The following is a 27,903-nucleotide window of genomic DNA, read 5'->3' on the forward strand; positions in this document are numbered from 1 at the left end:
AAAAACAATGATAAATAAATCAGTATAAAAAATATGTCATTTTAATCTTTAAAAATTATTAAGCAGATTTTCTTTGACTCTCAAAATTAGATATAATTAATGCTTAAGGTATATAAATTATTTAATTTACTAAAAATATCTCAAATTAAAATTAATCATAACTTTTTTTATAAATTTAATTAAATTTTGAAAATAGATAAAATATAAATTATTTTTCTAATTAACTGATTAAAAATAAATAGCTCTATTAAAATAATAATAATTAAATAAAGTTAATAATGTCTATTTATTTTAAATTAAAAATATTTTTTTTAAATAAAATAATCTTTTGATTATTTCTTACTTAAAAAATTTTTTTTTGCATGGATTAAATTATTAAAAATTAATAGAAACAGGAGAATAAAATAGAAAAAATAATCAAAAAAAGAATTTTCAAATTTCTATTATATTTTTTCTAATTTTAAAGTTATTGAATAATTTATAAAAATAGTAATTTCTGCAAATAATATTGCATTTTATTGAATATTAATGATAAAATAATTAGAAAAATATATTAATATTATGACAAATGAATAAGACAGCAAGTGAGTTTTTACTTTATAAGATTATAAAATAAACTTATATTCAGCCAAAAATTATGAAAAAATTTACTATTATAATTATTTATTGCTATACTAAATAGAATTCTAAAATAATGCATTCTGTGTGTATATAATATATAATTTTTGTGTTTTGATGATTTTTTATTTTTAAGCTACAATCCGCCTAAAATAGCTATATAATTAATTAATTTTTAGAAAGATTGAATTTTATATAATAAAATCAAAAAACTAAGGAGACACAAAAATTTAAGGAGTATTTTCTGAAATTAAATAGCATTTTAAATAAAAATGAGTGAGGATGATTTTTTAGAAGAAGATAACAACTCATATAATTATGATGATGAAGAAGATGGTTCATATGGGGTTATTATTTTTCATTCATTTAATTGTATTTAGTTCTAACTAATCTGCAAATGATATTTATTAATGATCATAGTTAGCAAAATTCAAATTTTAATTCAAGAAAGAAAAATTTAGTTCATCTACTTTGTCAAATGGTTCTGATTATTGAAGTTGATTTTTTAAAAAATAGGAAGAAGTTTCTAATGCTAAAAGAAAGGGCAAAACTCTGAAATAGAATAAGAAAAAAAAATAGAAAAAAAATTAATTCTTCGAAGAAGATGCCGAAGAAAGTAACGGAGAAGAGGAAGAAGAAGTCAACCAGGAAAAGAGATTAAGAAATTGTACTCAAAATTATTTAATTCTTTTAATTTATATTAGTTTTTAGGGAAAAATAATAATAAAATAATCTAGCTAGCTAGCTTTATATAATAAGTCTAAGTTATGTGGGTTTTATGAATTATAAAGATAATCAAAAATTTTGAATAAGCAGCTTCAAAAATATTGTCATAGATTATTTAATATATATAATCAAGACAAAATAAATTAAAAAGAATTTATAAAGAGAAAATTAGAATAATTTATTTATTCATTTTCTTTTTTAGAATTTTGTTTGAGCATAATTTTCATTATTTGTTTTCTTTAATATGAAAAGAAGGAGATGCTAATTTGTATAGGTAGCGTAAAGCAAGAGATATGAGTGAAGTCATTCATGACCTCGAGCAGAGAGGTGATTAAACTCCACCCCAAATGGATGATTTGGACTTTGATGATATAGATATGGAGCACATGCCTGAAAATATCAGAAAATATGGTATCTAATAGAGAAAAGATTAAAATATTTTCAGTGTTCCAGTCAGAAAAACCAAAGAAAAAGAAGTTGTTATTTGTCTACTAAATAAATATGCTCAACTAAATCCTGAGCAAAATTATGGAATTTATTCTATTTCATATGTTCCTTCAGTTGAATCTCTAATTTATATTGAAGGTGTTAACAAAAGAGCAGTCATAAATTTCTTGGATGTAATATATTTATTCGAACAAATAATTAATTAATTTTACAATTGGTTTATGCAATATCATCTATTAATTTATCTAGAAATATCCTGACTGTAACTGCAACAAAATTGAATTAGTCAACATTGAGGAGTTTTAAGCCATATTCGAAGACTAGGGCAAAGAGCAAGAATCATATAACGCAGAAGTTGGCTAGTTTGTTAGAATTAGTCGTAAAGCAAGAAACTCTGACTACATCAACGATATAGGTTAGATCCACTTTATCAAAAAGAATAATAGGGTTGTCGTCAAATTGATTCCTAGAGTTAGAATTGAGGATATGAGAAAGAAATATGAACAAATGAATAAAAATAGTAAAAAGAGAAATCAAGATAGCTTTGTTTAAGTTGAAGGTGATGCTGAGGACGATTAGGCAAACAAGAAGGGTAAATTCCCTTACAACAAATTTGGAAATCAGCCTGTAGTTCCAACAAGAACAGTTGATGAAATTCTAAAGACCAGACCAGAATAGCAATTCTTTTCTTTAGATGAATATGAAAAAGATTGGTCAGAATGCTATAAAGCTGTTAGTGAAGAATATAGACCAGGTAAAAAAATTAGCAAACAGAAACAAAAATTTAAAAAATCTATGAAATTTTTTCTAAAAATTATTTTTTTTAATTTAGAAAATGAGTCAACAAATCTTTTCTAACATTGTGGTTATGTTTATAAAACATTCAATTGCAAAGACCTTATCTTCAATGAATAGCTCAAGAGTCTTGAAGAACTCAAAAAGTTTTATCCTCACTTAGAACTAGACGAAATTATGAATCAGAACGGCAGATTTTTAAAAATGGCCAACAATCAAACTACTTTCGTTGTTGGAGACCCTGTTTTAATTGACAACACTCTTAAGGGAAAAATCATTTCCCTTGGAAAAGAAACAGCTAAAGTTTTAATTAAAAAGAAAAAGCTATCCATAGAAGAAGAGTATCCATTGAAATAGCTCGTTAAGTATTTTGAAGATGGATCAAGAGTCAAAGTAATCTCAGGTACAAGCGAAGGAATAGTATAAAAATTAACTTTAAAAACTAATGATTAATACTAATTTTTATTAATAAAATCATAAAGACTGGTACGGTTTTAAGCACAAAAGGTGATGTGTGTGAAGTTTTTACAGATAATAATAATACTATTGAAGTTAGAACAAAAGATCTAGCTATAACAGGTGAAGCAAGTTAAGATGCAGAAAAAATTGTAGTTAATGAAAGTAGTGATAGAAATCTTGGCCTTAAGAAAAAAGATTTAGTGAAACTTACTGGTTTCAATAATGTAGGACTTATCCTTGACATCTCTAAAGATTATATTAAGATTCTAGATCAAAATGGCAAAATCAAAAACGTCAGCTCTTTTTCCATAAACACAAAAATAGACACAAGAAAATATATTGGTAAAAACGCAGAGGGAAATAACATCACTAATAACTCCAATATTATTATCAAGCAAGGATAATACTCAGTAAACGAACTATTAAATCTTAAATTTATGTCACAAATTTATTTTAATACAAATAGGGATATCAATGTTAAGTCATTCATGTCTACAAGTCATTAGTTTTCTTATTTAATCCAAAATTCAGAGACAGTAAAATTAAATTTCAAAAAATTCAATAAAATTAAAATCAATAAACAACATAAAATTAGCATACACTGTAGAAAACATAAACAACGTCTCTCTACAAACAACTAATCCAGTTATTTAGAGATAAGAAGCTAAAATTGCCTACGATATGAAATATGGTAAGTAAGACAACTTAAAACCAGATGATATGAAGTAGTATGTTGGTAGACAGATGAGAATTATAGGAGGTAAATATAAGGGATTTTAATGCACTGTTACTGATATTAGAAATGACTAAATTAAGGTTGAGATTAACTCAAAGTTTATTACTGTCTTCATTCCTAAGTGCGATCTTATAGCTACTGATAAAGGCTAAACAGAATTAGAGTATGGTAAGACTCCAAGCTATAACGCTCAAAGCATCTATTAGCCAAACAATCATGAAAACATAAACTCTCCTTCTTATTATGCTAATAATTGAATACACTTCTTCCTTTATATTAAAATTAAAAATAATATTTTATTGTTACAAGCTTTTTAAAATAAAGACTTTATCTAAAAATTTAAATATTATTATTTGTCCTTAAATTAATTATTCGATAAAATCTAAATATTCAGCCACCATAATGATTATTATATTACAGTTTTTAAAATTCTTAAGAAAATATTTTTATGAATTTAAATCATAAATAAATATTAAAAAGTTAAATAATTTTAAAATATTTAAACTTTCTTTAATATAATTTATGAATGATATTCAATAAGATAATATTATTTTAGTTTGATTGATAATAATTTTAATTAATTATTGAAAGACTTAAAATATTTTATCATTTAATATAATGAGAAAAGTGTACTTTGGATATGTGACCTTATGACTTCTTTTTTAAAATCAGATATAAAAATATATAAAATATATTCTTAGATTTTCTCATTATTTAAAATAAAGATTTTTGCAGTTTTCTATTAATTAAAAAATAATTGTTTTAGTACATTTTAATTTTTTAGTCAAAACATTTCTAATATTAATTTGATAAACAAAACTTTGATTTTCAGCTTAATTAAATTTTTGAACTAAAAAGTAAAAATATAATTGAAATCAAAATACCTTTTGTTTTTTAGGCCATTATCTTTTTGTTTTTTTGTTTTAATTATTTATTTTTAAATAAAATTTGTAAAATAAAAACTTACTTAGTAATATTTACACTTTAAATTTCTTTTTTTATTATTTCTATAAACTACAAATTATTTTTTTTTTATACCAAATTTAATGTTAGGAAATAAAATACATACTTAAAATCTAAATTTTACAAATACAAGTAAGAAAATTCTAAATTTATTTCAAAATAATTTGTTATCTACACTAAAGTTAGCTAATTTTTTCTCTTCTTTATCTAATAAGATAGAGAGGATATTTATTCCTTTCCAAACAGTGAAGGCACTATCTTTTATACCTTTGTATGTAACTACAATAATTCCAACTTTAAGTTAATCTATTTTTTCTTTTAGTTTTTAATCAAGTTCATCAAATCTTTTAGGAAGATTGTTTATCATCCATTGATATTCTTCATATGTTTCTAGCTCTATTTTTTAGTGAGTTATCTTATCAAAGAAGATGTTCAAACCTTCTTGAATTATTCTATACTGTTTATAAGATAAAAAATTGCTTTTATATTTAAATTTTTAGTTCAATTTTTTACTTTTATTGGATGGGTAACGTCCTTGACTTTGGTGAAAACCTTTAAACCGCAATTAACTATCTTTTAGTAGAAAGATTTTATTATTATTGATATTAAAAAAATGAACTTACAGAGAGTTGAGGTAAAAGATCAGGTTTTTCAGAAATTAATTTTCTAATAGCTGAAGAAATTAAGAGTATATTTTTACTAAGACCTTAGCTATCAATTGGAACAAAATACAATTAATTAAATATTTCATCATCTTTTTAAAATCCATAAAAATCGACTAACTACTCAAAAATCTCATTTTAGCTTTTTAGAGGAATAAGCTTTTCCAATTTAAATTCATAAATATCTTCTTTTTTGTTTTCTTTTTCATTTTTATCTTACTTTGTTTCTTCTTCTTTATTCTCAGATTCTGCATCTTAGAGCTCTTTTAATGCTTGTGTACCTTCTTCTGTGTTATAATACTACTACAGCCTATCTATTTCATTCAAAATAAGGCTCTCATCAAAATCCTATTATAATAATCGTAAATTAAAAGTATATATACTAATATCTTTAATACCTCTGTTTTTTATAGATAGGCTACAAAGAAACCACCTGTATCATTCATGTGAGGAGTTATTCTTAAGCATCCTTATACATCCTCTTAAGGGAACATTGTATCAAATATTTTCTTACCTTTTAATCCATACACATCATCAATACTTTCATAACTCCAATAAGCATTAGTAATTTTTTTCTAAACAACTGGCCCTTATTTATAATATAATTGATTTAACTATCATTTATAATTCGGATTTAAATATTAATCTAACATATAAGTATTACTAGCCTTATAAATATTTATAATTTTAGTTACATTTAGAAAGTGTTGGAGAAAATTTAAACCCAGGGAATTTATCTTTAACATCAATTATCTTAACATATGGTTTTAAAATACGAAGAGCTGCAGAAACGACTGATTCATTTTCCATGGGATTCAAAGAACATGTTGAATAAACTACACTCCCACCTTTCTTCACAAGATAAAGAGCTCTGAGCAAAAGACTCAATTATAGGCAGTGTAAATTTTTTCCTAATTTGCTACTCCATCTCTTCAATATTACTAAAAAATTATTTATTTAATTATTCATCTAATAGAAAAATTATTATTTTTACATTTTTATTTTCTTATGGTCCCATCGCCTGAACAAGGGACATCACATAAAACTTTATCAAATTATTCTACTTTAGGGTATTTTGTACAATCATTTGAGGTGAGCACAGCACATGTAGCATTTAGCTTTAAAACGTGGAAAGCAAGCATAAATGCTCTTTTCTTACTGATATCGTTTGCAAATAATAAGGATTCATTTCCTTTCATCATGCTTTCCAACATTTACTTTGTTTTAGACCCAGGAGCCTTATTATTTTTATTTTTAGTATTTATTAGATTTTTTATAATTATTTTATAGTAAATGTTTATCTCCTTAAAATTTAAAAACTTACTGCACACATATCAAGAATTTTTTCATTAGGTTGTGCATCTATCAAAGCAGCAGGAATCATAGAAACAAGCTCTTATCTTGAAATCTTACCTAAGCAGTCTTAGTCTTACAGGAAAGTTTAATATTTCTAATATGAATTAAATTTAAAAATCTTAAATTTTGGTTAAGAATTATTTTATTTACTTTCAGTTCAGGATTCTTTCTAATTTCTAATTTGTCAGCATTCAATTAATAAGCATATTCAGTTGTAAGCCATTATATTCTCTAATTAATACCAAAAATTATTAAAATGAATCATTGAAATTCACTTTTTAACCTTGAAAAGAGGATACTGTTCTGAAATTAGTTTATCAATAAGTTCTTTATTTGGACTAATATAAAAATTTAAATGTAATGTTGAAAAAAGTTAAAAATAATAAGGAAGATTACATATTTTTATTTAATCTAAAGGTTATTGGCAAAGTACTGTCTACAGACTATTATAAGAAAATATGATGATATGATAAGAGAATCTCAAGTTAAATATTAAATTTTAAACTATTATTTTTATTATACGCTTATAAATTGATCCTTATCTTAATCGCTAACTAATCCAATAAACTTATAGTATTCTAAAAATGGAGATTTGTCAAAATTGAAATCAAACTTCTTTTTTTCCTTTCTCTCTCCTTCAAAATGCTATTTAGCTTCTTAAATTTCTGTCTTTTGTTCTTGCATTTTATGTTTATAAATCCTTATAATTTTATTTTTAATTAGCAGTATTAAATTAATTTTTGCTTTTGAATATTATATTGATTAATTGATATGATCTACTTACTATCTACTAAAAAATATATTTATTTATTAGTCTAATTTTATAATATTTGGAATCTGATTAAAGTATCTAGTAGAATAAATATGCCAAAATATGAAATATTAAACTAAATATTTAATTTAGATAAACACATGTAATTTTGCTTGTAAATAATAATAATAATCAAAAATGCAATTTAACATTATTTAACTCATATAAAATATCAATTTAACCTAATCAAATGTTATTAATTTTATAATTTTAATTTTTAAAATATCAAAATTATTTTAATAAAAATACAAAAAAAATTGTTATAAATATCTTAAATATTTTGTAATTAAATTAATGGGATAAAAATATTTTACAATCTTTGATTGTTTAAAAACTAATAATTCATTATAAAGAAGTATAATTTCTATATTTTGGTTATTAAATTAAAATAGTTCTTGCTTTTTATTAATTAAAACATATAAAATATAATTCCTTATTATCATTTAGAAATTGGAGAAAAAATTATTTTTAAAATATTCAAAAATTTTTTTATCTGAAATAGAGTTTTTCACTAATTTCTCCTCAACTTTATATTAGCGTTAGTGGTATATATGTAAATGAATTGTAACCTTAGGGAGAGAGTTATTTGTATTAATTCAATTATTTGAATTTATAAAATAAAATGATCTTTGAAATATTATAGAGAATGAATATCATGAAATGAGGTTTAAAATGAATAAAATGAAGTACAGAATATGAACAAATTATCTTTTTATGTCATTTTTTTGATATGAATGTAAAATTATTTAAGTAGCGAATAAGCTGCTATTGGTCATTTAGTGAATCTGGCTTCTAAGGTATTGAATTAGCAAGAGTGAATAAATATTCATGTAAATTTATAGTATGACCATTTTTTGATGATGATTAATTAAATTAAAAAATTTAAAAGTATTATTTATAAATTAAACGCCTTTGCATTTCAATTTATTTAAAAAAATCAAGCAAAAAAAAGAATATAGACTATTACCTACTTTAGCATTAATATAGAATTTCAAATATTTAGTCTTATATTTTAAGCAATATATGAAAGTAAATAGTCCTAAGAGTGAGGATACTTCTTAAAATAAATATAACCCTCAACCTCAAGAAATTCCTAACTCATATGGTAGTAGTTAAGCAAGAGTGGAATAATAAAATCAAAATAAAGCTGCATTAACATAATCTCCTTTAAAAATATAAAATTAAGATTCTAACAATTCATATGCAGAAAATATAGATGAGCAAGCTTAATAGGGGAATTAAAATCCAAAATAAATTTAAAAGAGGTTTAAAGACAAATCAAATTTCCATTTCCTGAAGTAAATTCAAAATAAAATTCTTATATGCAACAAATTTTGAAAAAAAAATGACTAAACTAGCAAAAAAATGAAAATAAAAAAGAGTTTTTTGATTTTTAAGATTGAAATAGCATTGATTATAACAATTTAAATTAATTTAAGATTGCGAATATATTAAAATTATTTTGAAATAAAGTAAAGAGCTAGATTTTAATAGTGGAGAGTTTTTGTCATATAACTCATCATAAATATAGAGTCCTTAAGAAAGCTTTCTAAACAAAAAAGAATAAAATTTTCCTATATATGACTGTGTTAGAGAAAACTGTAAAATATTATTAAAAATCAAAACTTCTCTAGAACTAGAAAAAATAAAAATTAATAGTTTTTTTTTGAATTAAAAAAGAAGGAATTGAAGGACATGTGAATGCTTTATACAAATAAACGCTTTTAAAGCAAAACAATAATCATGAAAAAGATAAATTTCAATAAAAACTGGGATTAAAAAAGACAAACACTTTAAAAGATTTTAAAAAGTAATTAACAGTAGAAGATTAAAAGATTATGTAACACAATTAAAATGTGATTAGAAAAAATATGAAAATGCCCACTTATACAGTTTAATCTAAGCAAAATATTCCTTCTTCTAATAATCTTGGTCGGAAAAATAATGTGCTATATGCAAAGTCAATTAGTGATCTTATTTTAATAGAACAGGTAAAAAAAATTTATCTTAAAATAATCTAGTAATTTTATAAATTTGAAGAAGCTTTATCACATGAAATCTATAATTATCTATCTAATTAATCATTTTTTATTATAAATTAAAAATAGGACCTTAAGAGTATACAAAGTCCCTCTACAGTCAAGCCAGTAAATTTAAAAAATATTAGAAATCTAGATAATATTTATCTGAAAAAAATGATTTCCTTCTTCCGTTTGACAAATATATTTATTTGAATAGGATATTGTAAACTATAATTTAATAAAATTGATTGAAGAGGAAGAGAATAATTACAACTAAGGCCTGGAGGAAAACAAAAATGATACAAAAGTAAGTATATTAATTTTAAGTAATCTGAATAATTAACTTTGTTAAAATAAAATAGATTGTTTCGTCATATAAGAAATTAAGAAGAGAAATATTATTCTTTATAGAAACTATGTAGACCTTATATTTATTACTATTTTGAAGACTTGATTATTTATTTTTTATAATTAAAGTTATTATAGAATCATTATGATTAGCGTATGTGTACTTAATATAGCTGCATATGCCATGCACGATTATAAAGATAGGCAGATTCAAGGTAAAGAAGACTAAAATGTAAATAGTACTGCTTCTACAATAGAATTGGTTACAGTTTTCCTCTTTATAATTGAGATATTTTTTGAATTAATTGCCAGAGGGATTTATTAGGGCAAAAGAGGTTTCTTTAAAAACCCTTGGCTAGTTTCAAACCTTATTAGTATTACTTGCAGGTATTTTATTAATTAATTATTCATTAATATATGTAAATATCACTTTATATCAAACTTTTAATATTTGATTCTAGTCTAAAATGATTTTTAAATATTTAATAATTAGTGGTATAACTTAAATTCCTGGGATACCAGATAAACTCTATTTAATTTGCAGGATATTTGCAATGCTTAGGCCTATGAGAATATTATAAATGATTACTCCTCTTAAACTTCAATTTGATAGGTTATTTCGCTCTATACCAAAAATTAACCTTAGTATTTGGAGAATTCTAATTTTTATGGCTTTTTATGCAATTGTTGGACTACATATTTTTATGGGAGATGTAGAATATAGGTGCAGAGTAACTTCAGATCCACCACCTAATGAAAATGGTAAAAATCTATCTAATACATTTTATATGCTTATATTCAATAAATTAAAAATAGATGAATGGTAAATTTATGAAGAAATTCCATATCTTTGCGGAAGATGGGAGTGCCCTGAAGAGTATTACATTATATTTTAATTGTTAAATAATAATATTAATGAACTATTTTTAAATATTGAAAAAGGTCATTTTGTAGATCTCCTTATGATTACGATAGACCTTACTTCTCAAAATAATCTGATATATAAAATTTGAATTATGGATATACAGATTTTGATAATTTTGGAAGTTCATATTTTACTGTATTTCATATTACGCGTATAATTTCCTGGGGTACTATAACTTTTATGGTAAATTTCATATAAAATTATTTTGGTTTTGAAATAATATTATAATAAAAAATAAAGTATTGGAGGCATACTAGTACAGTTATAGTTGCAACATACTTTCTTTCACTTTTATTAATAATTTCTTATGTTTTGTGTAACATTATCCTTGCAGAATTATATGAAAGTTTTGAAGAACAAAGATCAATAAAATCATATACTGAATATAGTAAATAAATATCAAAATTTACCTTACAAGAATCTAACTTATTTACATTTTTTAGGAATTTAAAAGTAGTAAGAAAAGAACAAAAATACAAAGGTAAATATTAAAGATATAGAGCTAGAGTATTAAAAGCAAATAAAACAAGACATTCCAAAAGACGCAGAGCTTTTTAGAAAAAATATTTCTAAAGACATAGAATTTATTTTAGAAGAAGATGATGAAGGTAACGATTTAGAAGGAAACGACTAAGAGAAGCAAGAAAAAGCTATTTAACCTTCAAATGAGGAAAAAGGTGATGATGTTAATTTTAATCATCTGAAAAATCTAGGGCAAAATGCTAAAAATTAGTAAAATGAACATGTATTTTAAAATGCTGAACTAGTCACTGAATAAATTATACATAATGATAATCACCAAGTGAATGCATCGAAAGCGACACTAAGCAATCAAACTAATTCACTTTAAGATAAAGAAAATATAAAAAAAGAATAATTGAATAAAAACGTTAATTAAAATTTTATTGAAATTGAAAATGACCATGAAAACAACAGAAGTTTCAAAGAATAAGTTTCAGTTGATTAGTAAAATATGAATAACTCAATGAAAAACTCTAGTAAATCCCCAAAATCGGGAAATTAAAATATTCCTCATCGCTTAGATCATATTCACGTAGCAGATTTTTATGTTTCAGAAGGAAAACTTGAGAAAAAAACTCCTTTATGGGTTCAGATAGGTGGCTTTTAGGGTTTATTATCAATATTCTTTAGGTTGATTATATTACTTGATATAGTAGTACTTTCAGCTGATAGATCAAATATAGGCTAAGATGAAGCAAATATATATATTCTGATTGACTGGGCTACTCTCTGGGTTTTTCTAATAGAAGTAATAACAAAAGTAATAGCAAATTATGTATTTATTTTACTTAAAAAATAATTTTTTATTTATAAAAAGTTCATTTAATTGAGGCTAGATTACTTTAAAGATATCTTGAATGATATTGATTTGGTTATATTGATAGTTAGGCTGATTACTACAAATTATCCTCTCTTTTAGGGAAAATTTGTTACTTCTGAAGAGGAGTGGATACATGCTATAAAATCAATAAATGTATTCAGAATATTCTAGGTAAGTTTTTTTCATTTATTTATAATGATGAAATAATTCTGACTATCAAATAATAGGTTGTGAAAAATACTTCTTTTTTCAGAACTGTAAATCATCTTATTATCTATTTCTATGATACTATCTGTGAACTTTTTTACTTTATAGTTATTATTGTATTTTATTGTGTCCTGTTTGCTTTGATTGGTGAGAATTTATTTGCTTTTAAAGCTCAGTTTATTAATGGAGATTAAATACCTGAGGATAAAAGTATGGGTTAATCACCAAGGATAAATTATGATAATTTTTTTTCTAGCTTTGAGGCTACTATACTAAATATTCTAAATGAATAATGGAATGTATCAATGTACAATTATATGAGAAGCATTGGAGATTATGTATGTACTTATTGGATTATTGTAATATCAACTGGAGAAATATTTATAATTAAACTATTGATGGCTTTATTTATTAATACATTTTTGAAACATTTTAATAATCGCCAAAAAGATCACAATGATGCTAAAGAAGAAGCTTAAATTAACCAAATTGTGCGTACTCAAGTATAGAATGCAAAGACTCAGCACTCCGAGCATAAAAATAATCACAAAGAGTGTTTTTTAATTAAGATTTGTAAAAAAATTGAAGATGATCACAGATTTGAAAATTTTATTATGTTCATTATTATCATTAACATTATTGTCATGGCTATTGATAGTCCTTTACTTGACCATCATGACCCAACTAAAATCGCAATTCATAACCTTGAAATATTTTTTACTAGTATTTATGGTTCAGAAATATTGATTAAAATTATTGCTTGCGGACTATTTTAAAAAGGTGGTTACTTAAGAGAACCTAAAAATTACTTTGATTTTTCACTTTTTTGTCTTAATATTGCTGGATTCATATTTTCATCTAAATTGGCTATCCTTAATGCTCTAAGAGCTTTCCATATTGTTGTTCTATCTAAACATTTTGAGAGTTTGAGGATTATACTAGTATCATTATATCAGTCTTTACCTTACCTATTTAAATTATTATTTTTTTCTACATGCTTTCTTCTTGTATTTGGTAAAATAAATAATTAGATATATTGATTAAAGATTCATTTAATTTAATTTTTATTTTTAATTTTTAAGCAATAATACCACTGAGATTGCTTAAAGGTAAAATGTATAACTGTGTAACAATAGATCAAGCTTAATTGATGCTTGTTAATAGTTAAATTGATTGCTTAGATCTCGGAGGAGACTGGGTGAAGGATGATTTTCATTATGATAATATGCTGTACAGTCTATTTAATTTGTTTATAATTGCTTCATGTGAAGGATGGAGCTATTTCTCAAATAAAGCATAAGATACTGTTGGACTTAACCTGTAACCAATCGAAGGGTATAATAGGTATTGGTCTATATTTTTTATAGTTTATTTTTTTATTGGAAATATGATGGTAATTAATGCTTTTACAGGAGTTATGACATAAAAGTTTAATGAAATAAATGGAAAATTTGGTAATTTAACTTTCATTTACAAATAAAAATGAAAATTATTATTTTAAAATAGTTGCGAATAAATCAATTATTCCAATAAAGGATTCTAAATTTGTTTAAGAATATAGCTAATTTAAATTCACTGAAAAAATCACTCATGAGGAACAAGAGTGGATTTAAATTAAGAGATAAATCTATGGAGCAAAACCAATAAAAACAGTATTTATTCATTTTCAAACAAAAATAAAGAAATTAATTTATTATTAATCAATTTATTCTTATTCAATAAAGTTTGGAGAACCAGATTATAGAACACAGAAGCTCTAGTTTTACATATACAAACTTATAAATAACAAATTATTTGAGCTATTTATAGATTTTTGTACCATATTGAGTGCTGTAATATTTAGTATGTATGTACACAGAATAGATTAGTCATACACTGATCATTTAAGTAATAATTCATCATATTAAATTTTTGCTTAAAATTAAAAAAATAAATTATTTTGTTTGACATTAAATAAATAAATAATAATTTAATATAAATTAGATAATATAAATGATATTATTGTTTTGATTTTCTGCTTTGAATTTGTGTTAAAACTATTTGTATAGAGAAAGCACTTTTTCCTATATATTGAAAACTGGTTTTTGCTTTTTATTATTGTGACATCAAGCATACCATCTATTTACAGAATCACTAATGAATCTGGTAATGAAAGCATATACTTTAAATTATTGGAAGTATTTAGAATTTTAAGGCTAATTAACACAATTCCGATTATAAGATCTGTTTTTAGTATGATGGGTTTTATCTTACCTTAGGTAGCTCCTATTGCAGCCGTATACTTCTTCACTATATATATTTATGCGCTTTTTGGTATGAATCTATTTGGATTTATAAAGCCTCAACAAACCTTAAATGGGTATGATTTACACTTCAAAAATTTCACTTCTTCTGTTTTCACCTTGATAAGAATATCCTCAGGAGAGTAATGGTTTTATATTGTACCTGATGTTGCGAGACAGCAGCAACCTAACTTTGTTTGCTTTGATGTTTCTGACTTTGAATCTTACCAAGAACATGGTTGAAAATTTTTATTTTATTAAAATATTTTATTAATTTTGATTATGATAAAGGATTGGTTGGCTGTGGGACGACATGGGCATTCATCTACTTTTTTACATTTCACTTAATTGTGAGTGTTATTATTTTCAATTTATTTATTGCAGTTTTACTTGGGCTAATAAAAACTCAAAATACAGCTATTAGTAAATACCAACTATCTTAAATTAAAGAATTGTGGAGAACATACGATCATCAAGGATATGGATTCATTGATTATATCAATTTTTGGTAATTTACTTCTCGTATTGCGATGATCTATGGTGTTAAAAAGGATGATTTGTTAGATCCTAATCAAAAGAAAAATTTTTTAAAGTTTTTATCCTTGCCTATATATGTACAGTAAAGAAAAGAAGGTAGTATATTTGGATTTAGATTCCATGATGTTGTAGTGAAAATGACTTAGATATCACTATTTTTAAAATATGGAATACTTCCGTAAGATCAATAAATTCAAGAAAATATTCAAACAAATTAATTTAAATTCTAATAAAAGAGGAGGAAAAGAGGAGAGTCAGACAATTCTTACTTAGTTTTACAAGGAATTAGACTAATAAACTAAGTTTGTAGGAGAAATTTCAACATTAAAAAGCGGAGATATTGCTGTTATTATTCTCATCCAAAGAAAAATAAAGCAATGGATGAGAACAGCAAAAGAACTATATCAAATAAAGTAATTTCATATTTAAAGAAAAATGATTGAAATAAATGTAAATAAAATTATCAATTAGAAAAGAAAAACCTGAAGCTTATGAAGAGACAATTAAAAGACACCATAATACTGTTTATGAAAACTAATAGTTGAGCAATCGAGAATAGATAGCTAATAAATTTCTCAAAGCTATAGATCTTTAAGTATAAAGTAAAAATAATTCATAAGAATTGTCTAAGTTAAGATAAGAAGATAAAAATTCTAATGATAATAAATAAGAAAGTCTCCATACAGCATAAGATAATACAAAGCAGAATAACTTTTATAACTTTCATGAAGAAATTGACTAAAAATATCCAAAAAATTTGGACGATTCTTCACAGCTTTCAGACATATCAGAAAATTTTAACCGAAAATAAGTGGATGAAAATATTAACTATAATTAATAGACAACTGCAAGGGTTTTAAAAACAGTGTACTTTACTTAAAATAATACTAAACTCAAGCCTTAGTGAAAAAATATATTACTCTTGAAATAGAAAATTCAAAAATAATTAGTAGTAATGATTGCGCTTTAAAGATAGTCTTTAATTTTATGAATCTTAAAATAATATGCAGAATAAATTATTTTAAAATTCTAATAAAATAAATAAATGACAATTCAAAATATAATGTAATAAATTTTATAAATAATTAAACGATCAATCGACTTGAGTTACTATGTAAAAAATTTTTCAAAAAATTAAATATTCAATAACAAATTAAATTTTTTTAAAGATTGCGTATTATGATATATCGACAATCAAAGCTTTAAGGTAAAAAAATAAAATTATGAACAAATTATAATGTGCATGTATGTATGTGAGAACTGTTAAAACTAAAATAACAAATTATTTATATTAATTTAACCATTCAAATAAATTATTTATGTGACTATAATTTATATTTTAATATGTACTATTTGTAGATGAATACATTCAATTAACATCGTAATATATACTTTACTCTCCAAGCTTTTATTATTGTATTTATTCATACTATTTAAAGTAAGAGTGCATTTACCCAAACACATTATATATCTAAAAAGTGTATAAATAATTAATTTGATAATTAATTAAATAAAACGCATCTATAAATATACATTTTATCTAACCTATGGATGCCTCTCTTACAGGAAATGTTAAAAGTCCACATGTTTAATTCGACTCACTAAATTAAATGAGTCCCCATTTTAATCAGTAGGGTGGAATAATAGAAGCATTAAAAAATAATGCAAATTTTACAAAAAGAAATAACGAAGATTTAGATGACGATTATTTATCATTTCTATCATCAAATGGAAGAATTAATTTCTAAAGTTAAATAAGTGAGTTAAAAAGTGATATAAATATCCCTCAAACGCAAGGATTTTTTTCAAAAACTAGATAAAAACAATAACCATCAATATGCGAAGAATAGGAATTTGAATCTACCAAAAAAGTATCGAAATAAAATACTCTTCCAGCAAACACGAAATTAAATGAATAAAATGATAATAAAGAAAAAATTAAAAATAATAAGCAATAGAGAAGATCCTTATTTGTACCTAATAGCTCTGATATAGATATAGAAGATCACAACTAAGTTGTTCTTAGATCAACAATACGAAAGCTGACATAGAGAGGTGTTGTATTGAAAGATCAAAAAGAATAAAATACAATAAACGAAATAAAAGATAAAGAAGAGTCTCCTAAGAATGATGATAATTTCTTGTTTGCTACTAACTTGAAAGATTTAATCAAATTAGAAAATGTGTGTTTAATTGTTATTTTTGAATATATCAATCATTATTTATTGAAAATATTAAATGATTCTAACTATTTTTATATTAAAATTCTACTAGGGTATCCTTGAGCACGAAGCATTCTAGATAATGAAGCCAGTAATTTGAATACAATATAGTGTTTTACTGATTATTTATTAGTTTATTTATTATTTTATAACATTGTGAAATTTACCTTTTTTTATATATTACTTCTTGCTTGCTGAAAGAGCGAAATAAAAGAGATAGATTTACATAAAGCTTATTAGATTTCAATTATTCTTTAGATTAATTTTTAAAAACCTTCTATAAATAGAGTATAATCAATCCCTTATTTGTAGATAAGACTTCCTTTCGATAAACAAAAAATAGAACCAAAGAAATTATACAAGAAAACGTAGACCTTTTAATTTCCTAAATTTTATTCTCATAAATATTTTAAGTTAGATGAAGATTCCTAATAAGTCAAAGAACAGCCAGAGGAGTCATAAAAGCCACCAGAATAACTGCATTGGAAGGATAATCTCAAAATTTTTCTTAAATCTAAGTATATAAATCATTTAAGTTCATTTAATTTATTTATTTTTACCCATTCATACCTCTTTTTTTTAAAAAACTTAATAATTTTACAAATATATATTTTTTTATTGTGAATTAAATATAATTAATTAAAATTTTACATCAATTCAAATAATTATTGATTCTTCTTTTATTTTATTTTCAATAAAATTCTCTAAATTATATAGAAAATAATTAAAATTTAGATTATTTCTTTATTAAATTATTTATGTTTATTTAAATTTATTAGGAGGTATAACACCTTTTTTATAGCTCTATCATTACTAAATTTGCTAGCGTTTATGGTTGATGATTATAGCAGTAGAAGACCAACAGGAGCCACTGAGAACAGTAACTTGAGAAGTACTTTTGCTGAAACTATTTAATTTTCGTGCTCTTTTATATTTGTGAGTGATATAATCCTTCAGATAATATACAGAGGATTTTGGAAATAAAAAAATGCTTTTTTTAAAAATCCATGGCATCTTTTTAATTTTTTTAGTGTTTTATCTAGGTAAAATATTCTAAATATTTTAGAAAATATTTGTAGTGTAAACATTTTTTTCAATTAAGCGTTATAGTAGGTTTTACTGGATCTCTAAATGCTTTTTCTATTATTTTAAGAGTTTTAGGAATGCTTAGGCCTCTTAAGCTTATATATCATATAAAACCATACAAAAAATAATTAGAGAGATTTATTAGATCTGTGTCTTTACTTGGAGAAAGCATAATTAGACTCTTTATCTTTATGGTTTTTTTTACAATTTTAGGTCTAAATATATTCAAAGGATCACTTGAATACAGGTGTAGAGAAACACCTAACCCTCCTGAAAATTCTGAAAGTAAGATTATTTTTAAAATTATACTTTAAATAGCTAAAATATAAATTAAGTTTGGTAAGTCGCAGAAGATGTCCCATTTCTGTGTGGTTACTGGGCATGTCCAGGGTATAACAGTTTTTATATTTTAAATATCTTAATAAATAATTTATATTCTAAAAAAGTGATACATACTGTCGCTCCCCGTATGATTATGATTTAAGTTATAACAAAGAAGAAATTGACATCCCAGAGATGGCATATGGATTTATAAGTTTTGACAATTTTTTCAAGGCGCTTCTCACAATAATTCATATAACTTTTATTATGAATTGGAGTAGAATTACATTCACTGTAAAATATTTTATAGAAAAGATCAACAAATAGCTTTACAATTTTATGTATTTATAAATTTAAAAAAGTATTGGAGATATGTAAATACTTTGTTTGTTAGCGCTTACTTTACTTCCGCATGTATATTCCTGTTTCATATTTTAATTAATATGATTCTAGCTATATTTTATGATAGTTTCTAGTTATAGAAAGGCATCAAAAATTTTAGAGAATACAGTAATAAAATTTATATTTCTTTTTAATATAATAATAAGTATTTTATAACTTTAATTCAAATAGAGCTGATTATCGCATAAAAGCAAGAATAAAAAAATAGAGTTAAATTAAGAAATCTTGAAAATGAAATGTCTAAAATTATGCTAGAAAAAGAAAATGAAAAGAAGAAAATTTTAGAATAAAAATAATAAGAAAAAAATAATGCAAGCTAGGTTAAAAAAAAGGTTTTACTTATTGCATCAATAGCAAGTAAATTTAAGAAAATTGGATCAAGTTAAAAAAACGAGATTTCAGATGCTTAGCAGCCAAATTCAAACTTATAAATATCAGTTAATAATGAGCTTAATAATGCAGGAGAATAATAAAATTAAATTTCAAGTGAAGAGTTTGAAGATCCTCCATTATTAGTGAAAATTTACATGTCTTTCGCCTACCAGTTTATATCATAATTTTATATTTTAATTTCAATAATTGTGATTACTCTAGATAGGTATCCAATTTCTCAAGCAGAGAGTGATGTTTATCTTATAATTTAGCTTTGTCTAAATTTACTTTTTATCATGGAAATTACTTTTAAAGTAAATCATAGAATAATTTTAATCTGCTCTATATTTTTTATTTTTAAATTAAATAGGTATTATTACTATAAAGGGATTATTTCAAAAGCTGGTTAAATGTTTTAGATTCCATAATAGTCATGGTTATTACTTCAATCAACATTTACTATTTAGTTAGATTATGTGAAGGTCTTGAAAATCCTTTAGAGTCTGAAAGCCTAAGAGGATTACAAACGGCTAAAAGTATTGAAATTTTGAGAATTTTTTAGGTAAAAATTTATTGCAAATATTTTACTTTAAATTAAAATAAATTATTAATTTATTTCTTATGCTCTTTGTTAAATAAAATAGATTTAAATTAGAATTTTTTTGAATTTTATTTTAACATTTTTTCCATTTAATAAATAAAAAAATAGCTTATAAACTATAATCCATATCTAAAAACTGTTTAATATCTGATAGAGATTTTTGTATAATCAATTATAAAGCTAAGCTATTACTTTTTAATTATTATTGCATACTGTGTGCTTTTTGCTTTGATTGGTAATTATTTGTTTGCATTTTATGCATACTTTGATGCAAATGAAGAGATAGCTCATGACAAATCAGAAGGAAAATCCCCAAGAATTAATTATGATTCCTTTTTAGATAGCTTTGAAGCTATAATGCTCATTATTTTAAATGATGAATGGGCTGATTAAATGTACTATTATATGAGGTCATTAGGTTAGTATGTAGCAATTTTTTGGGTTATTGTAGTTTTCACAGGAACTATGTTAGTCATGAATCTACTGAGAGCTCTTTTTATTAAAACTTACTTAAAATACCTTTACAATTCTAATATAGGTATCCATGAATCTGTTGATAAATTATAAAATGCAATTAAAAAATTTCACAAGTTTGGTGAAGTTTAAACTCCATTACCTTAAAATGATCATCCTGGAATACAGAATAAATTCATTTTAAGGCTTTCTAATTACAAGCTTAATATATTTTAGAATAAGCGTTATGTTTTGCTGATGTAGTATTGTTCCAGAATTGAAAATTCTCCATACTTTATTAACTTTTTGATATTTTTAACAGTTGCAAATACTGCTTTGTTAGCTGCACAAAGTCGCTTAGATGATCCAAATTCAACAAAAATTAAGACTCTTAGAGCTTTGGAGATGATTACTATGGTTATTTATTTCTTTGAAGCTTTGATTAAAATAATAGCTAGAGGATTCTTGTTAAATGGACCTAATAGCTATATGAGATAATTTAAGAATATTTATGATCTCTTTTTGCTTATAACTTAAATTATAAGCTTGCTTGTTTACCCAGACTATGTAATTTTTAGAACATTGAGAACTCTCAATTTGTTCCATCTTTCAAAATATTTTGTCGGTGTGAGAGTTATGCTAGTTTCTTTGTCATAATCTGTTCCTACAATCCTGAGACTTTTATTATTTACTTTCTGTATATTAATCGTTTTTGGTATGCATTCTTTATTCTCTTAATTATTTCTTAAATTTTAAATTTAAACAAGCTATAATACCTATGAAGTAGCTCAAAGGTAAAATGTATTACTGTGCATCATTAGAAAGAGAAAAACTTGAAAGCATTCACTCTAAGCAAGATTGTCTAGATGAAGGAGGAGATTGGCTCAATAATTTATAAAATTGGGATAATGTTCTTTTTAGTTTATTTAATCTCTTTATTATGGCATCATGTGAGGGGTGGAGTATACTTATGGGCCAAGCTAATGATGCAAGAGGAGTTGATTTAAATCCTCAATAAAATCAGGAAAAAGAGTGGTCAGTCTATTTTATCATTTATTTCATTCTCGGTAATATTATGCTCTTCAATGCATTCACAGGAGTTATGATTGAGAAATATATTGAAATAAAAAAGAAGTTTGGTAAATTTTGATTGAAACGATTAAAATAAATGTTAATTTTTAAATTTTACCAAAATCAAAAATAGCTCTTTAGTAAGAAATTGTTCATGTAAAAGATGCAACTAAACTTGAAAGACAATCTACAAAAATTAGATTTGATTTACATTAGCATATTGATGCAGGAGATGAAGTTGTTGAATGGATGGAAATCAAAAAAAGCATTTACGACACTCGAGCTCCAAAAGTGGTAATAAAATTACATATGATTTTTTCTACATAGTAATCTTTTACTTTATTAATAAAAAAGTACTCTAAACCCACTAAAGAACAAGACTACCTTCGTCATTATCTCTATATTTTAATAAATCACAAACATTATAAAATGTGTATGGATACATGTATTATACTAAGCACTATTTGCTTTGCACTTAACTACTGGAGGGCACCTGATTTATATGAATAAATTTTACGTAATGTTATGAATTAAGATATATAATTAACTTATTGTTTTTTAATATAAAATAGTTAATTTAAATTAGCTGTTTCTGATCATTTATATCATTGAAATTGGTCTCAAGATTTACACTGAAAAATTCTTATTTTTTGCTAGCAGATTTTAAATATTTGAATTAATTATGGTAAGTTTGTCTTTAGTTTACTTGATTATGTAAGGAACTTTAGATATGAAAGATTTTAAAATTCATCACAGAGAAATAGTCCTTTGTATGGAATTCATATCTGTATTCAGAGTTTTAAGATTAGCAAAAACCATCACAATTGTAAAAAAGACTCTGAATATTTTATTCTACATCCTCCCAGAAATAGCACCTGTAGCTGGATTACTTCTCTATTTAATATATATGTATGCTTTAATTGGTATGCAAATATTCCCATTCATTAAAGTTTAGAATACCTTAAATGGTTATGATTAGCATTTCAAGACATTCAACACCGCAGTTTTTACTTTGATCAGAGTAGCATCAGGAGAATAGTGGTTTTATGTTGTTAATGATGCTGTTAGATAGCAATAGCCTAATTTTGTTTGCTAGACCATATCTAATTATGATGACTATATAAATAATGGTAAATTTATTGTTGATTCAATTATTTGATATTAAATTTTTTAGGAATTTCAATTAATTTTACTAGTACTTAAGTATATTTTTTCAGATTTAAAACTTATTTATTTCTTCCTGATTTTATAAAAAGGATTAAATGGATGCGGAACATATTGGGGTTATATCTATTTTTTTAGTTTCCATCTATTTGTAAGTGTGATCATCTTGAACTTATTTATTGCAGTGCTATTGGAATTAATTATTGGTTAAAATACAGCTATGAGCAAGTATCAATTAAGTAAAATTAAAGAATTATGGTCTGAATATGATAAATAAGGTTATGGATTCATTAATTATGAAGATTTTTGGGAGTTTAGCTTTAGAATCGCAATGCTTTATGGAGTTGATGAAGCTGATATTTCCAATCCTGTTTAAAAGAAAAACTTCCTTAAATTTTTGTAGCTTCCTCTGTATACGCATACAAATAAAGAAGGAAAAAGTTATTTTGGATTTAGATTCCACGATGTTGTTATTTAAATGACATAAGTTTCTCTCTTTTTAAGATTTGGAATTTTACCGTAAAAAATTTATTTTTATTTCTTATTTTTCATCAACATTTATTTATTCATTTTTTCAATAGAGGTGGACCATAGGAAGACCCTAAAAGAATCGAATAATTCTATTAAGAGTTAGATCAAAAAAATAAATTTGTTGCCCATAAAAGTCACTTAAAGAGTGGTGATATTGCTGTAATTGTTATAATTTAAAGAAGAATAAAAAATTGGATGGAAAGAGGAAAGCATCTTTATAAAATAAAGTAACTAACAACTAACTTTCATATATTTTCTGTTTATAAATTATTTAAATCTTTTTTTTATTCTAAAAATAGGAAAGAAAATCCTGCTCAATATGCTGAAAAACTTAATGAATACCACTAGTCTTATAGGAGTTTGAATATTAATAGTATTATAAAAATAAGCTAAAAAGACTAGGAGGAAGATGCTTAATCTATCATAAAACCTCATGGAAAAAAATAGATATTCAGTAATTTTAGTAACATTGCCACAGCAAGATAAACAGGTGAAAAATCGAGTGAAGGAGAAAGTAGTTAACAAGATAGTGATAAGCAAAATGAATCTGAAGGATCATCTCACTTCTCTGAAAAGTAAATTTAAGAAACTCCTAATTTAATGAGTGGTTTATTCGAAAGCATTTAATAACATGATTTTAACAAAATTTACTCAAATAAATTTGAGAGCATAAGTCTAAAATAAAAAAATATAGAATCTTCTTACAAAAATTTCGCAAATGTTTAAAATGTGAAGGATTCAAATATAAATATAATTAATTATTATAATATTACAAATAACTACTATAATTCTAATTTCAATCTCTAAAAGTCATCTTAAAGTAGCTAAGGCTAGTTAGATTCATTATCTTCCAGACCAATTAAATAAACAGAATAAATAGATATTCCAAGTGAAAAAATAAAAAAACTTTGATATATTTGTAATAGTAAACTTATAAATATAAAGCTAAAAATCAAAATAAGACTTGATAAATATTTATTTTATAATAACTTATTAAATTATATTTTATTTTAATGTATTGAAATATACTTTGATTGCCAAGTAATTTATTATTGTTTTATTAAAATCATTAAAATAAATTTATTTATTTAATGATAATTTATTATTTTGTTTGCTTTTAAACAAATAAAAGCACTAAAAAATTGTTTCAAAAATAATAAATAAAAGTTAAATATTAAAATAAACGCACTTTATAATTTTACATACTTTTTTCGAAATTAAATAAATTAAATATCCAATAATCCTTCTTAAAAATGAATCTAGAAATAATAAAAAAATAGTGTAAAATTTTTAATATATACTACTGATTTTAGAATTATTTCAGACAAACTCATTCATAAATATTTCAATTAGTACAATAATATTCTAAAAATTTATTTAAATATCTTTAAAAATATATTAAACTTCTTAACAAAAGAGTCAAATTAAAATATATTCATAAGTTTATCCACTGTCAAATTAACACTATGTTAATTTTACTCACTCAAATATAACTAATAAAGTTCAATAAAATATATCTATTTATTTATTGAAAATTAATTTTATGATTTATTGTTAAAGTTTAAGTTAGGATTAATCTTATATTAAATTATATACAACTTTAACCATAAAAATACAAATAATTATTTTATTTTATTTATTAAATTTTTTTAATATTTCAAAAATTGTTTTAGCAAAATATAAAGAAGCTATTTTTCAAAAAATTTAATTTATTTTTGCTCCTGATTATAATTAGATTGCTAATTTAGTTAGAAAGACATTCATTCAGTCAGTAGTTCATATTTTGTTTATTTAACTCATTTTATATTTTATTCCTCACTTTGTTATGACTATTTCTTCATTTTCTTTTCTTTTCTCTTAACTTCTTCAGTATAGTTTCCTATGAATTCATCCCAACTACGGGTTCTTTTTTACTAATGTTTGATTACTCCAACTAAGGACATAGCTCTTGAACGAGATATTCTCAGGATTTAGCTTAATAAATTTGCTAAGTCTTAATCTGTAGTTTCAAGAGTTTCATTTAATATTTATGCAATTACTTTAGGTTCTACTTAAATAAATTTCTAATTATTTTCATCTTCCCACTCCATATGATAATATTTTCTTTTATCTTTCTTAAACTAATCTTCTATTAATTCTTTGTTATACTAAGGGAGGTAAGGTGGAATAACCATCGTTAGCTCACCCTTTAAATGTGATTACTTTATCTTTTCTGGATCATTCAATAATTCATATAACTCTCTAACTTCTCCACGATAATATTTTTCGTACAGTTTTGTCATTTCAAATGATAAAAATATTTGTTGCTTCTCTCCAAATATCTATTTTAAAATTTTTTTAATTTTTAGAAACAAAAATAATTTATTTGATTACTTTTTCTATAGACAGAAGAGTTTTAGATAATCTCGTTACATTCTCAAAGCAAACACTCGTGAGTTCACTTTACTTCATTTTATTAAGTTTTTCTTCTCTTTCTGATTATACTTTAGGAAGATACCCTTCGAAATGGAATCTATCAGCTGGGTAACCGCTCTTTGACAAAGCTGTAATTGCACTATTAGGACCAGGTAAAGCTTCAACATGTATATGATTTTCAATACATTTATTTACAATCTAAATATTTAAATAATTTCTATTGAAGTAATTTTGATATTTTGATAAACAATAATAATTTGCTTGAATGTATAAATATCTACTCTAGTAGAATAACTGAAATGTAATAACTTACTCTGTATCCTGGATCGGAAATAGTTGGAGTACCAGCATCAGAAACCAAAGTAATATTTAATCCATATCTCATAATTTTAAGAAGCTTAGCAATTCTATTTTCTTCATTATACTTATGATATGAAATTAATATACCTCTACCTTTATACTTTTTAGATTGCATAATCTTAGCTTTGAGATATTTAATAAACTCATCTTCTAGCCCATAAGTTGAATTGTCTCCTTATCTGCTGAATGGGTCATCGTTTTCATAGCTTTCATCGAAGATGTTTAAGGTATCCTCTTACTTTAAAACTTGTTTAGCTTTTTGTCTAAGTTCCAAAATTTTCAACTTAATACGTTCTTCACGAGTTAATCTTTAATTAACATCTAAGTTATCAATCTAATCGCTTTCCAATAGATAAGTATCATCGAACTCATCTTCTTTCTAATTACTATTGCTGGCTTATTCTTTAAGTTCTCCTAGATCCTCAACACCGAAGCTTTCATGAAGAGATTCTTTGATCTTTTTTTACTTTATTAATTTAAACAGCATACCAGTAATACGAGTATCTTCACATGCTATTACATCTGCATTTAGTAAAGCTTAATACTATCTTATTGATATATCACCTAAATTACCAATAGGAGTTGGGCATATAGTTAATGTACCAAAAGGTTTTTCTTTAAACATTCCTTATACTTTTGCTTAAGATGAATCTTAATTATCTTCTCCGCCTATATCTATATAATCATCAGTATTAAACTTTTATTAGCAAAAGCTAAAAGCACTCTTTCTACTCAATTATTAAAGGATCTATTTATATTGAGTGCCATTTTACCTTTTAAATAAATAAATTGGATTTTTTAATTCTTATATTTTTGCTAAGGTTTGTAGTTTTGTGAATTGGCTTCTAACTTCTATTTTCTAGAAACTGCTAAATAGAATTTTTCTAAACATAAATTATTGGCTTCTCCTACTTTTGACTATAAAAATTAAATTAACAAAGAAATCTTTTATATTCTAAACTAATCCAAACACTATATTTTCTTCATTCATTTTAATTAGCCTCTAAATGAATGAGCTAGAAATATTTATAAGCTTTTATAAACAAAGCATCAAACGATATGTATTACCATTTATAATCCTTATTGGTATAAAAAAATATAATTTTTAACTTTTCTATAAAAAAAGAGCAAAGTATTTCAAGAATTATAAAGTTTGTATTTGAGTATTTTATTTACAAAACGACTCATTTCTCTAAGATTAAATAATTTTTAATTGGTTAGTTACTACTAATAATAAGCATTTATTTAAGGTAGTATTTTTAAAATCTTTGGATTAAATCCAAAATTAATTTTTATCAATATAAATTTTATTGAAATTAATTTAATTATTGAGTATAATATTTTAAGTTTAAATTTAAATAAAAATTCAGGTACAGGCTAGAGATATTTGGTTTCGAGATATTTATTTATTTTTTTATTTTCTTTTGTTCCTTTTATTGGGTAATTAGATAAATAAATTAACAAAATTAATGAAATAATTATCAAATTTACATGAATACTTATAGATAGGAATATTTATACTGGCAATATTTTAATTATATGAGTGGTAATAAATTGCTAGATCTTGCTTAATGGATAAATAAATAAATGTATTTGATTTTTAAATTTTTAAATATATTGATTCTATTTTTATTTATTTATAATTTTCCTTATAAACGTTATTTTAAAAC

The 27,903-nt window shown here is 23.7% G+C and overlaps 5 protein-coding genes across 5 annotated transcripts; 3 read left to right on the top strand and 2 right to left on the bottom strand. All coding sequences in view use genetic code 6, as the record gives it.

The window, feature by feature from the left end:
• Positions 1-890: 890 nt before the first annotated feature.
• On the top strand, positions 891-4,038 carry TTHERM_00028580 (transcription elongation factor spt5; the record flags this gene model as incomplete). The annotated part of the gene is made up of 8 exons (XM_971761.2): positions 891-965; positions 1,135-1,285; positions 1,597-1,964; positions 2,041-2,545; positions 2,624-3,006; positions 3,069-3,455; positions 3,512-3,581; positions 3,641-4,038. The coding sequence occupies 8 exons, from the start codon at positions 891-893 to the stop codon at positions 4,036-4,038; spliced, it is 2,337 nt and encodes a 778-aa protein (XP_976854.1).
• An 860-nt stretch (positions 4,039-4,898) lies between these two features.
• Positions 4,899-7,676, bottom strand: TTHERM_00028590 (NOL1/NOP2/sun family protein; the record flags this gene model as incomplete). Its single annotated transcript, XM_971762.2, has 10 exons — positions 4,899-5,201; positions 5,258-5,317; positions 5,368-5,754; positions 5,805-5,995; positions 6,102-6,347; positions 6,401-6,644; positions 6,731-6,856; positions 6,913-6,993; positions 7,046-7,100; positions 7,159-7,676. The coding sequence occupies 10 exons, from the start codon at positions 7,674-7,676 to the stop codon at positions 4,899-4,901; spliced, it is 2,211 nt and encodes a 736-aa protein (XP_976855.2).
• Positions 7,677-8,596: 920 nt separating this feature from the next.
• On the top strand, positions 8,597-16,142 carry TTHERM_00028610 (cation channel family protein; the record flags this gene model as incomplete). Its single annotated transcript, XM_971764.2, has 21 exons — positions 8,597-8,871; positions 9,047-9,174; positions 9,254-9,564; positions 9,682-9,720; positions 9,812-9,901; positions 9,957-10,012; positions 10,072-10,329; positions 10,436-10,704; positions 10,759-10,819; positions 10,885-11,050; positions 11,108-11,255; positions 11,311-12,149; positions 12,207-12,380; positions 12,437-13,430; positions 13,499-13,870; positions 13,923-14,068; positions 14,141-14,303; positions 14,400-14,936; positions 14,990-15,413; positions 15,472-15,648; positions 15,707-16,142. 21 exons carry the CDS (start codon positions 8,597-8,599, stop codon positions 16,140-16,142), a joined length of 6,063 nt encoding a protein of 2,020 aa, XP_976857.2.
• A 640-nt stretch (positions 16,143-16,782) lies between these two features.
• On the top strand, positions 16,783-24,370 carry TTHERM_00028630 (cation channel family protein; the record flags this gene model as incomplete). The annotated part of the gene is made up of 19 exons (XM_971766.2): positions 16,783-17,418; positions 17,510-17,548; positions 17,745-17,825; positions 17,872-17,975; positions 18,237-18,500; positions 18,560-18,828; positions 18,879-18,933; positions 18,990-19,158; positions 19,227-19,374; positions 19,438-19,952; positions 20,009-20,200; positions 20,348-21,407; positions 21,460-21,831; positions 21,897-22,057; positions 22,118-22,280; positions 22,336-22,893; positions 23,020-23,446; positions 23,509-23,685; positions 23,758-24,370. 19 exons carry the CDS (start codon positions 16,783-16,785, stop codon positions 24,368-24,370), a joined length of 6,003 nt encoding a protein of 2,000 aa, XP_976859.2.
• Positions 24,371-24,905: 535 nt separating this feature from the next.
• TTHERM_00028640 (YraL family S-adenosylmethionine-dependent methyltransferase, putative) lies at positions 24,906-27,164 on the bottom strand. Its single transcript, XM_971767.2, has 3 exons — positions 26,187-27,164; positions 25,832-26,071; positions 24,906-25,779 (listed from the first exon to the last, which is right to left on the bottom strand). The coding sequence occupies exons 1-3, from the start codon at positions 27,123-27,125 to the stop codon at positions 25,255-25,257; spliced, it is 1,704 nt and encodes a 567-aa protein (XP_976860.2). The 5' UTR covers positions 27,126-27,164; the 3' UTR covers positions 24,906-25,254.
• Between the last annotated feature and the right edge of the window lie 739 nt (positions 27,165-27,903).

The sequence above is a fragment of the Tetrahymena thermophila genome (assembly GCF_000189635.1).
Source record: "Tetrahymena thermophila SB210 genomic scaffold scf_8254667, whole genome shotgun sequence".
NCBI lineage: Eukaryota > Ciliophora > Oligohymenophorea > Hymenostomatida > Tetrahymenidae > Tetrahymena > Tetrahymena thermophila.